Source organism: Orcinus orca, chromosome 1 (assembly GCF_937001465.1).
Source record: "Orcinus orca chromosome 1, mOrcOrc1.1, whole genome shotgun sequence".
NCBI classification, from domain to species: domain Eukaryota; kingdom Metazoa; phylum Chordata; class Mammalia; order Artiodactyla; family Delphinidae; genus Orcinus; species Orcinus orca.
The window spans coordinates 155,060,986-155,073,219 of NC_064559.1; the positions used below are offsets into that span (position 1 = coordinate 155,060,986).

The window sequence follows — 12,234 nt, forward strand, 5'->3', positions numbered from 1 at the left end:
ATCTTCTCAAGCTGTTTTTTGCCTCCTTTTTAGAATCTTATTTCTAGTAGGCAATTGTCAAGTCAACTGTACGTTACTGAAAGCAAAAATTACAAACACATTTTGTAGCATGCAAAGTTAACATTATTATGAAAAATCCTCAATTAAGTAAGTGTGCATAATACAACCTACGATTAAGATCCAAACTTCAATTCCAGGTGTAAAAACAAAGCCTTAATGTTTTCACTGGACTTCAATGTCTTCTTCTTAAGAATTATTGTCCTCCCTTTGTTCACTGGAACAACTAGTGTACTAGGTATATAAAGGTCGGATGACTTCTGTAACACTGAAATATCACCATCCCAAATATTTATAAAGAAATCAAGGTCTTATTTTCAATACTATGTTAAGACTTTTTTTGGCTAATAGTTTTAAGTCATCTAATATGTTCTTATTCCTTAAAAAAGGACTGCTCCTGCCAGTTACATCAGCTTATCATCCCAAGGGTCCCTCCACAGATAATCCAGCATGGTTTGGTCAATAGTGTTTGAATTCAAGCAGGAATGCTAGAAAACTCTTTCCCACAACGCTGTCCCTTTCAACCATGAGACAATTTGTTTTTTTAAAATCAGAAACATGCATGGCCATTACATGAAACAGACATTAGCATAATGCGCTCCTTTCATAGAGTATTCACTATATTGGAAATTATCAGATGATTTGGATACAACACCTTAATGTTGGATACAACATTAAGATGATTTGGATACACCTTTCACATCAATGCTAAGACTCAAAATTTCTCTTATTAATTATGCCTGATGTCAAATACCAAAATTCAACAAAATAATCAAGAATAAACTAAAGAACAACAAAATTGAGAAAAATGAACTCACAGGATTTGTAAGCAGCTATTTTATTTTGGAACATAAAATAGATACTGTTAAATATGTGTTGAAACAAATCAAGTGAATACCATCGGATCACATCCAGAGGTATGAAATAGGAGAATGTGATGACAGACTATTTAGAGCCTCAGAAGCAAGCCCACATAAGCCCAGATACTTTCAGCATCATCCTAGATAAGCCATCACATATCTTACACACCATCCTTAAGGAAACATGTAAAGCCAAGCTCCTTGTCATTTATATTTGCTAAAAATGTGATATTTATAAACCTAGAAATTACTTAATTTCCTATATTTACATTCTTTTTTTTTTTTTGCGGTACGCGGGCCTCTCATTGTTGTGGCCTCTCCCGTTGCGGAGCACAGGCTCCGGACACGCAGACTCAGCGGCCATGGCTCACGGGCCCAGCCGCTCCACAGCATGTGGGATCTTCCCGGACCGGGGCATGAACCCGTGTCCCCTGCGTCGGCAGGCGGACTCTCAACCACTGCACCACCAGGGAAGCCCTATATTTACATTCTGAGATTTTAATTTTGCCTGTCCTAATATCCCCTAGGAACACCTTTTTCTATTCTATGTAATTGTGTAGTTACTATTAAAAATCCTACCTGATTTCAGTTTAAGAGAATTAAACCTAAAAATAAATTTGCAAGTACTTATGAAGGTTTTTTGGGTATACATTGACACTGTGTGATTGATATTATCCATATGGCATGATAAATTATGCTAAATTGTCAAATTATAAAATTATATAATGTATAATAAAGCTGACTTATTGAGATATTCTTCTGGAAAATTAAATCTTAATTAAAACCAAATTAAATATTAAGTATCTGATTTTGGACCACTTAGGACTTAAGCAAATGTAAAAAATATCTTAATTATAAATAATGTCATGGTAAAAATGCTGTAAAATTTCCAAGTAAGAACCTCCTAAAAAAAATCTGTAACAAGTTTGTGGAAAATAGCTTTAAGTAATTACAGTGTATACACACATCCCATCCAGAAGCTGATGAACATATTTATAAACGTCTAATTCTTAAAGGCTTCCAATATCATACATTGAGAACAGTCACTTAGCAAATACATGCCAGGAAGTCTAGGCATGCTTATTATAATTTTCTAAATACCAGTGTATTAAAATATTCATTATTGAACCTTTAACATTAGAAAACATAATAGAAGATTTAATATAATCTAGGTTAACTAAATTTCTTTTAATAAAAGAAACAACATATATCATCACTTACTTTATTAGCCTGAATCAAATGAAAGTCCTTTCCATAGGCCTTCAACCCTTGTTCAAAATTTCTACACTCTTCCTCTGTCCAAACAGATAATTCCTCTGACAAAATCGGGGGGCGGGGGAAGGAGGGGAAACTGTTAAGCAATATTCTCCCAAATGCTGCATATAACAAACAAAGTTGTAAATAAAAATGTAACTTTCTGTTAACAATGAGGGAAGTATTTTACTCCTGAATTCTATTATTGATGGCTAAAAAAGATAGTGACAAAAACTCCTTATTTAATAATGGGTGATTTAGTCCCTGACTCTCCAACCTCAACTTATGCCTTTCCCCTTTATTCTTTTTTTTTTTTTGCGGTACACGGGTCTCTCACTGTTGTGGTCTCTCCCGTTGCGGAGCACAGGCTCCGGACGCATATGCTCAGCGGCCATGGCTCACGGGCCCAGCCGCTCCGCGGCATGTGGGATCTTCCCGGACCGGGGCATGAACCCGTGTCCCCTGCATCGGCAGGCGGACTCCCAGCCACTGCGCCACCAGGGAAGCCCTCCCCTTTATTCTTTATGATCCAACTAAACAAGCTACCTTTCAATTCCTTTAATTCGTTATGTCCTTTCTTACTTTAGAGACTTTGTGCATGCTCTTCCCTTTGTCTAGAGTTATTTCCTGCCTCTTACCTCAACCTCCTTTCACCTAGCCAGTAAAAATATCCCTTTGTTCGAGAAGCTTTAATAGCCTCACTCTTTCCCCAACTAGGTTAAGTCCCACTGCAATAAGTTTGGATTGCACCCTCTAATTCTCCTTGGAAGAACTCGTAACTATTTTTCAGCTTCCCTACCTAGGCTCTAAGCACTGTGATGTCAGGGACCTTGTTTATAGTTATGTCCTCACAATTTAGTAGGCCCTCCAATTCTGTTGAATGAATAATCTTTCCTTTGTTACATAATGATATATAAACAGTACTCTTAGTGAAGTGGGGTGAGAGCCAGTTTGGAGTAAAAAAGTGAAAAACCTGGATTTTAGTTTTGGCTTCATTATTTATGAATTATGCTTGCCTCAGCTAAGAGACCTCAGTTCTCATCAGTTTTAAAGTGAAGCTAACATCTTTCACCTTACTTAGCTCACAGGATCATTACCAAGATCAAACAGGAAAATGTTTATAAAAATGCCTTAAAATTGAAAGGCATTATATATTTTTATTTAAATGGCCTTATTTTCCCATAAAGGAAGGGACAATATTAACCCCATTCCCCATAATGCCTTGTGTAACACTTGTGTTATATACAGGTTATTTAACAAGTTATAACAAGTTGTTTTCCAGCAAATATTTACTGAATTCAGAGATTAGTATTATTAAATTTAGGATATACCTAGGTAAATTGAAAAGCTTAAATTTTAAATTTCTGCTATATCATGAAAACAAATAAAAAATTAATATTTATGCTTACCTCTAGCTGCTTTTACATTAAATCTTAATCTTCTTAATGCTTCTTCTGTATCAAAATTGCATTTAACTAATTCATATAATGCCTAGAAAAATAAAAGGCTTCAGTATGTAACCTGGACTATGAACAATTCAAGGCTACAGTTTCTTAAGAGAGTAAAGGCTTTTCCAGAATCCAGTGTTTTCATACTTTCTGGAGGACAAGTAATTCTAGTAAATGCAACATAAAGAACACTAAAGAAAAACATAATTCATTCCTGATAATTAACTGCCTCTGAATATGTAGAAAATAATGGATAAGCAAATACTCTACTGGTGGCCATGGTACTCTAGGAATTTATAAATAAAAAGAAATTTTATAATAATCACAAGTCCCTTCTTTTTGGTTTTCTGGGGTTCCTATTCAAAGACAACTTAAAACAAATCAGAAAAGAAAAACACTGGTGAAAAAGGCAAGAAAGTATATAATGCTGCTATTAGGTTCATGGTAGGCACTGTTCTATTATATACAGAATAACATTATCCCAGACAGGTATTCCCAACTTGATGATATCCACAGATTCTATGGGATATGCAAAGGAAGTTCAAAAAGCTTAATAAAAAATATATACAGGCAAAATAAAATATCAAAATTTTTATTTGAGCTGAAGTCATACCAATGAGTGTGTCAATACTACATATCTTATGCTGATTATAAACATCAGACTCCCTGTTGATGACATTACAGATCTTCCTCTACTTACAATGGGTCCCCAAAAACACATCCTAAGTTGAAAATACTGTAAGCTGAAAATGCATTTAATACACCTAACCTACTGAACACCATCACTTAGCCTAGCCTACCTTAAATGTGCTCAGAACACTTACATTAGCTTACAGCTGGGCAAAATCATCTAACACAAAGCCTATTTTATAACAAAGTGTTGAATATCTCATGTAATTTACTGAATACTGTACTGAAAGTGAAAAAGAGAATGGTTGTATGGGTACAGAATGGTTGTATCAGTTGTTTACCCTCATGATCACGTGGCTGACCGGGAGGTATGGCTCTCTTACACTGCCCAGCATCACAAGAGATATTCAACACTAGCCTGGGCAAAGATCAGAATTCAAAGTATGCTTTCCATTGAACGCATACTGCTTTCATACAATCATAGAGTCAAAAAATTTTAAGCTGAACCTTCGTTAAGTCAGGGACCATCTGTAAAGGAATTTTGGTGGATAGAATAGCACTAAATGTGACAGCACTTAAACTTATAAACGTACGTGGTTAATATATTTTGGGAATATTGTAAGTTATTTCTTATTCATGTACCTGTTCATTGTCTTTTATGTGAGATCCTTCAGGAATTGCTTCTACACCTTTCTCATCACCTGTTCTTCTAGATGCATCCTTAAGAAATACAATCACTTTGTCTTCCGGTAAGTACTCAGGGTCCCACAGGAGCTGATCATCATTTTCATATACTAAATCAGTAAAATATAATGTTAAAAATAATGCCAAAAATTGATAGAGTTTGTGTTAAAACATATCACTGAACAAATAACCCATACTTAGAGCCAAAATGTTGAGAACTGAGAGGTAAAGTGTGGTCCCACTACTTGCGTGACTTCATTCTGGGGCAATATTTATAGCTTAAGTGATTTAAACAATCTAAACAGAAGGTACCACTTGATGCCCCTTTCAGATCTAGTCTGACTTAGCTTGACTTTACCAAATTCCAACCTCTCTTGGTTTGAATAGCAGTACCAACACTTCCTACCTGTATGACCCCAGCAAGTTACTTCCCTTCTTTCTGCCTCATCTGTGAAATGGGGAAAACAATCCTATTATACATGGCTGTAAGGATTTCAAGCAATTTAAAACAATTCTGACACATATTAAATAAGTTTCAATGAATGTCAGCTATAATTATGATTTTTGAATAGGGATGTCTAAAAGAATGCTCACCAAATGTTAACACTGCTTATTTCTTGGTGGTAGGATTTGGGACAATTTTTTCTTACATCTTTGTACTTTTCCATGATGCTTGAAAATATATTGTGATAAGCATAAATCATTTTCATAAAACAAGTCATTATTTTTTTTAAAAAAGCATTTAGGTTTCATCAGAATTTCCATTATAAGATTGAAGCCCCAATTTCATCAAAATTTTATAAGTGAAAGAATGGAGGAGAAACTAAGATGAGAGCCTTGTGGAATCCTAAATGACAGGAAGATGAAAACAGACAAAATTAAGAAGGAACAGTCACAAGACAGAAGAAATATCAAAGTGTGGCACCATAGCAGCAAGGGAAAGAAAATGTTTCAGGGAGTAATAGATTGGTTAAATGCTGTTAAACAAGCAGGATGAAAATTGAAGAGGTGCACTGGATTTATTAACAAGGAGGGGAATGTTTCAAGAACTGTTTCTGTGCAGAGATGGAAGCCAAAGCCATACTGGAGAGGAATGAAGAGGAAATAGAAGCTAAAGAAATAAAGTAGAAAACTCTTCTGAAAAGTTTCATGGTGAGGGAGGAGATAGAGCAGTACAGTAGCTAGAGAGGAAGCATAGCTGAAGAAAGTTTTTGGTTTTGCTTGTTTGTTGGTTTTTAAAGGCATGAGACATAATCACTTAAATGCCAATAGAAAGGAGCCAGCTGGACAAAGATTCTGAATTTAAGAGACAAAGTATAGCTGACATTGTCAAACTTCCTTGTGTTATGAAAAGGAATTAACAGCTAACAAAGGTACATCTCCTACATACCAGGTACTATGTTAAGTGTTTTCATATAAATTACCTTGTCCCCACCCACTCCCCTGCCACTACACACATACACTTTACATTTTTCCTTAGTAATAAACCTTATTCCTTTTCTAACCTGTTGGTACAATCGTAGTAAAACTCCAAACTGTAAATACAATAAAACTCCCATGATAAAGTGAATTTGGATATACTGCTATTGATTTCTGGTCTGCACTCAGCCTTTCTTTGCCAAAGGGAACACACGAGAGTTCTTATATTCTTGGAGTGGGAGTGGGAGATGGACAATGCCTTACAAGGAAACCCTGATTCAGGAAGAAGACAATGGAGGGTGGGTCCCTGAGTCCCCAGTGTTCTCCCAGTTAGATACCCCATGTTGAGCCTATGAAACAAGCACAAACTACCTGAGAGATACTTCTGGAATCAACTGGAAGTCCCAAGTCACAGGATACAGAGATATGCTTATTTAAACTAAGTACACAAACATCACCAGATGGCACCAAATGACAAGTCAGGTCCCTAGAACTGTGACTAGCAGCCAGATAGGTTAACCCTGAGAATATGATACTTCATTTAATGTATATACTAAAAATGACAATGAGGTGAGAACCACTAGCATTCTCAGAGAATAAACCACACTGCCTTAACTGGTTCCAGAAACAGACCAAATCACTTTCCAGTTAAGTTTATACTCTAAATATGACTTCTGACTATGATCTAAATAAAAAAGGCAACACAGTTGATATTTATTAAATATCTATAGAATGACTAAACGCCAAGAGATCATAAATTCAGGAAGAACTCCACCATTATGATAAAACACACGAAAATAAGGAGGAAAAATAATCTCGATTTTTAAATTTATTTATCTCTATTTTTTTAATTTATCATCTATAAATATGACATGAACCTCTATAAATATGACAGCAACAGAAGGAAAAAACAGTCTTTATTATAATTGTATAGTTTCATGAACATGCTGGATTTTGAAAGATCACAATCACTGAACTGTAACAGCATCTTCTGAAACTATTTCATTCGAATGAATTACCAAGCCTAAATATTAGAACTTTTAAAAAGCAACTATAAATATATCCACCTCATACTACTGAAAGATATAATTTACAAGTGATTATAAATAAGTGAAAGAGTCTCAGAAGGCAAGAGCTCGCCTAGTCTATCAACACAGGTTGTTAACTGGGGAAGTGCTTTTTATGGTATTTTAAGTAATCAAAGTAAGTGTGTCAGATAAGCAAAAATGAGTTCAAAATAATTTAACAAAGTTCATTATATGTGTGTTGGGGGTGGGAATGGAGATGACAAATGTAGAAAGCTGAGAAACTACACCACAAAATCAAAAACTTCTGCAATCTGGGAACTTCCTAGTGAGTAAGAATAAACGTGAATAAATAAATGAAATTTATAAACCTCCAGTTTCTGTTAAAAAAAAAAAAAGGTGTCATTCCATTTTTAATGCCCAAGTAAAAATTCTACCTAATCAATATATTATGAGAATGAAAATGCTGAAACATAATCAGCAAGGTGTAGTAATGCGGTTTATAATAGAGATTTCCACATTCTTAAAGGGTCACACTGTGATTAATGACATGAATTTTAAGTTGTCTAGCTGAGCTTTTCCTATGTGTAGATTAACTGAACTGCCTGTTTCAACAGTACTATTATCAACTAAGGGTAATACATGTGTTCATTTTTCAGTAAGCAACTTAAGAATCAATAATTCGTCTAATATTCATTAGAAACAACAATTCACCTGGTCCTTTGCTATTCACTGCTTTGTAATTCCTAGCCAACATTTACTTACTCTAAAATTTACGTCATGCAAGCATGAAAATTTGAGAATACCTTGTTCCTTTCTCTTGACTTTTTTTCCTCAGTAGTCCATCTAATTCTCAGCTAATCTAGTAAAGGGTTCTCAACCTCAGCACTACTGACACCTTTGGCCAGATACTTCTTAGTTTGAGGAAAGGGGTCCCATGCATTGTAAGATGTTTACCAAGTATTCGAATTATTTAGTATTATCACAAAGCTGCAGCATTTACTCAGTTTTTAGTACATGGGAGAAACAAAACACCCACGTAACTTTAAAAATCATGTTTTTCATATGCCCAGCACTTTTTTGGGAATTAAACCCTTTTCATACAGTCTGAGCAGGGCTGACACTGCTCCCTGGAGCCCCAAGAGATAAAGGAGCCAGGGCAAGCCTGGGTACTCACTCTTCTCTTGGCTCACAGTAATTCTGGTTGGGTAAGACTCAAGCTGAGTCAATAGAGGCTCTCTCTAGGACTTTTGCTGGAGCAAAGGGGGATGAGGAAGTTCTCATTTTTGCTGGTTCCTGGCTAGAATAGTGAAAAGTATAAGTCATGAGCTCCCAGTAGCCATCCTAGCTTGTCTGACAATAAAGGAAAGGGGGAGGAGAGACACCTGATATCATAAAAATCCCGAATCCAGTTTTATTTGAAGCCAGACTAGCCAGAACTTCCCAGTAAAGCAATAAGGTAAATTCTTTTTTGCTAAAGCTAAACTGAACTCAGTTTTTGTCACCTGCAAGCAAAAGAGCATAAATTGATACTTTCTGAAAATGTGAATAATAAAACCTAAACATAAGGGTAAGATTAATTATCTTTTGGATATTAATGCCACTTACTGACCATTTTCTGTGCCAAACACTATGCCGCTAAGCACTACACGTAAAAACATCACGTGAATCCTCGCACGAGCTTTATAAATAAATAGGTGACTGCTATTTTATAGACAAGAAGAAAAAAGTAGTTAAGTAACACGTCCATGGCCAAATGCCTAGATACTGATTCAAGTTTACTGACTCCACATACATTCTGTTTACACTATCTGCATCCACCTAATAACTCAGCTACCAAAGTGACTACGAAGTGTCTTATATGAAAAGGATCTCCCAAGGTATTAAGGATACAAAGATGAATAAACAAATGATTATAATATACTCATTGAGTAAAAATGATCATTTACATACATTTAAGAGGAAAAGTTAATGTCTCTTTAGGATACTCAGTAATAGGGTTTCCTTATAGCAATGAAAAATTCTAATCCAACTGCCGAATAATTCCTTACAGTTCAGATATCAAGATATCTTAAGTTTTGTGGCACTGTTATCAAAATCACTCAAACCAAATGCTCTCCTTTCTGAATGTGATCACCAAACTGATGAAAAATACCCTGCGAAACTTTCGCTGTAAGGGAAAAAGGCACTATCCCTTTGACAGTTTTATTTCTAACAGTGTGGTTTACCTAATAGTTTTACAACAATTTGGTTTGTGTGCACAGGTTAACCTAAGTGGAGACGAATTCTTGGTATCATGACCAAAGTTTGAATTCCTAGAACTATAAAGATGAGGAAAGGGCCTGAATCATAGTGACTCATCTAAGGCAGTAACCCTGGTAAATGCATCTGATCCTCATACAATATAACACGCTTAAATTTCTCAAAGTGAGAAAGCTTCATAAACCACAGCTTTTCTGGAAAAAGAAAGAAAGAAAGAAAAAAATATATATATATATACACACATAAAATTGCTTTCTAAAATGTTAAAATGGAAAACAGTAAATCAAAATTGGAGATTGTGATCACTTATTCACTGTGATATCTAACAATGCAAACATGTTAAAATAAAAGATAAACATATTGAGAGATAGTTAAAACCATCTTTAGCCATAATATTAACTTGCCACATATAAAAAAATACAAAAGCCAATGGATCATTCATTTTTGCACACAATTACAATGTATTCACAAACACTGTGCACAGAATTTCAATATACAACAAGGTCACTCCATATTGATACCTTTAACATTCCTGTATGTTGCAGAAATTAACCTGAAAGCTGTTACTGTTGTGTTAAAACATTTCTACTGTCACTAGAATTTACTAGCCTGTGGTGCTCCCTTAACTGCTTCTGATCTGCTGCTCTGCCCTGAAAGCAGGTGCATACTTAGAATATAAATTTTCTAGAGGGAATGCTGAAAAAGAAAACAAACAAGACGACAACTCCCAAAGGCTCTGTATATGTAAGGTGAAGTGCGGAAAAGAAAACTGAAATAAAGAAATGATGAAAGAGTTCTAGCATTGAGTGATGTCACACCGCACATGAAAACTCATTAAACGTGCGCGCGCACACACACACACTCTCTCTCTCTCTTTCTGGAACTCTCTCAAAAGCAGATAATCTGAAATAGACTTAAAAAAAAAATCTTCAAGTATTCTGTTTTTGTCAAGTATTTATTATTTGTGACTTACCTTAGCACTTTTAGACAAAATAATGAAAAAAAATGTAAAATTTAAGTATACAAATTGTTTTTCCAAAGTAAAACAATTTTTCCAAATTGTTTTTAAATACACAAACATCAAAATACTCAATTTTAGTAATATTAGAAGTTTCAGAAGCAAATAAACTTTTTATATTAGTTGTTTACTTGTTTTTTTTAAAACCTGTCCAACAGCTTCCACTGAAACAAAATAACCTTTTAAAATATAAATCATAAAGGTTATAAAAGGGCATATATTTTAGAGTACTTAAAATATGAAAAAAATTAAAAGTTGGAATGTTTTAAGTCATCTAATAATCCAATACCAAAGAAGCATTCACTTTTCTTTCTTTTTTGGCTAGACTTCTATGGACAGAAGTGGAGAAACAGAAAACGTATTTCTTACAGATACTGGTGCAGAGGTCTTCTTTCATAAATCAGTGGGGTAACAAACAAACTGTCATGTTCTTATCCCATTATAAAAACAGTTCATCAATTCAAAAGCATGAATTCAGCTATAAATTAGTAAATTTACTAATAACTCACCTTTTTCATTTTCTTTGTATCTACAAATGCCAACTGGAATCTCTGCTTGAAACATGGAGCCCACCATAATCTCCTATTTTAAAAATAACATAAAACATTAATAAGATCTAGTAACACAGATTTTGTATCCATTTTCTAGATTTACCTTCTTGGGTTAACTGTTCCTGGTTTGTCATAAAATACAGTTACAACCAATTAACTATCTCAGGGGAGTATTGTGAGGATGCATGAATTAATAATAGATAAGACCTTGGATATGACTGGATGAAAATATTAGTAATAATAATGGGGTGAAATGGATACAAACTTTACTTCAAAATATGGAGGAAAAGAAATAAAAATGAATTCTTATAATTCAATTATAAGATAACTCTGAAAAGCAGAAAGTCAAGTTAAAGTATTTTCAGAGCATCCCACTCTAAGCTATGGTCTCTGGATCAGCAGCATCGCCAAATGCAAATACTCAGGTCTTACACCAGACCTACTGAACCAGAAACTATGAGGATGGGATTCGGCAATTATAAGTGTTTTAACAAGCTGTCCAGGTGCTTCTGACACACACTGAAGTCTGAGAACCAGAGCTTTAAGGTAAGGGAACTAACGAAAGGGTTTGTATAAAGCTCAGTAGAGGCCAAACGAATGAAACTCCAAACCAACTGGACAGGTAATTAGTGCCTAACTTTCATTAAAACAATACAAGATGAAACCATACCTTCTCCCAAATGTAATTAAATCTTATTTTAGGAAATCTGGTAATCTATATAGTCAAAACACAGATTAGGGGAAACTGGCTATTCAGAAAGACAATGAGAAATCACCACTGATGAGATTTTACAAGACATAGGGACCAAGATTAATTACATGGGCCCTCTTTTGTCTGTGGCTAAATGTTAATAATACAGTTACTACATTTTCAGAATGAAGACTTATGCAGGAAAGGTACAAAATCATGGTCTAGTAAGTTTAAATAACTCTTGGGATTTGAAAAGTTTCTCTCTCCTGTTATTGTTTCCCACTTTTGTTAGAATTTCATTTTATCTAGTATAACTTCAAAGACATGTTCTATGT

At 34.7% G+C, this 12,234-nt stretch overlaps 1 protein-coding gene across 18 annotated transcripts in view; it reads right to left on the minus strand.

Moving 5' to 3' along the window:
* The window catches only part of MIER1 (MIER1 transcriptional regulator), a 56,138-nt gene that overhangs the window by 11,588 nt on the left and 32,316 nt on the right, over positions 1-12,234 (minus strand). For 11 of the 18 annotated variants that reach the window (XR_007471843.1, XM_033407506.2, XM_049698309.1 and 8 more), the window contains 5 exons: positions 11,167-11,239; positions 5,340-5,381; positions 4,892-5,043; positions 3,581-3,662; positions 2,139-2,293 (listed from right to left, as the gene is read on the minus strand). Coding sequence is in view for 17 of the 18 variants with exons in the window: in XM_033407506.2 (XP_033263397.1) it covers positions 2,139-2,293; positions 3,581-3,662; positions 4,892-5,043; positions 5,340-5,381; positions 11,167-11,239 (504 nt within the window). In the remaining variant the exon portion in view is untranslated. The remainder of the gene's footprint in view (positions 1-2,138; positions 2,294-3,580; positions 3,663-4,891; positions 5,044-5,339; positions 5,382-11,166; positions 11,240-12,234) is intronic. The other 7 variants (XM_033407510.2, XM_033407520.2, XM_049698319.1 and 4 more) reach the window with 4 other exon arrangements.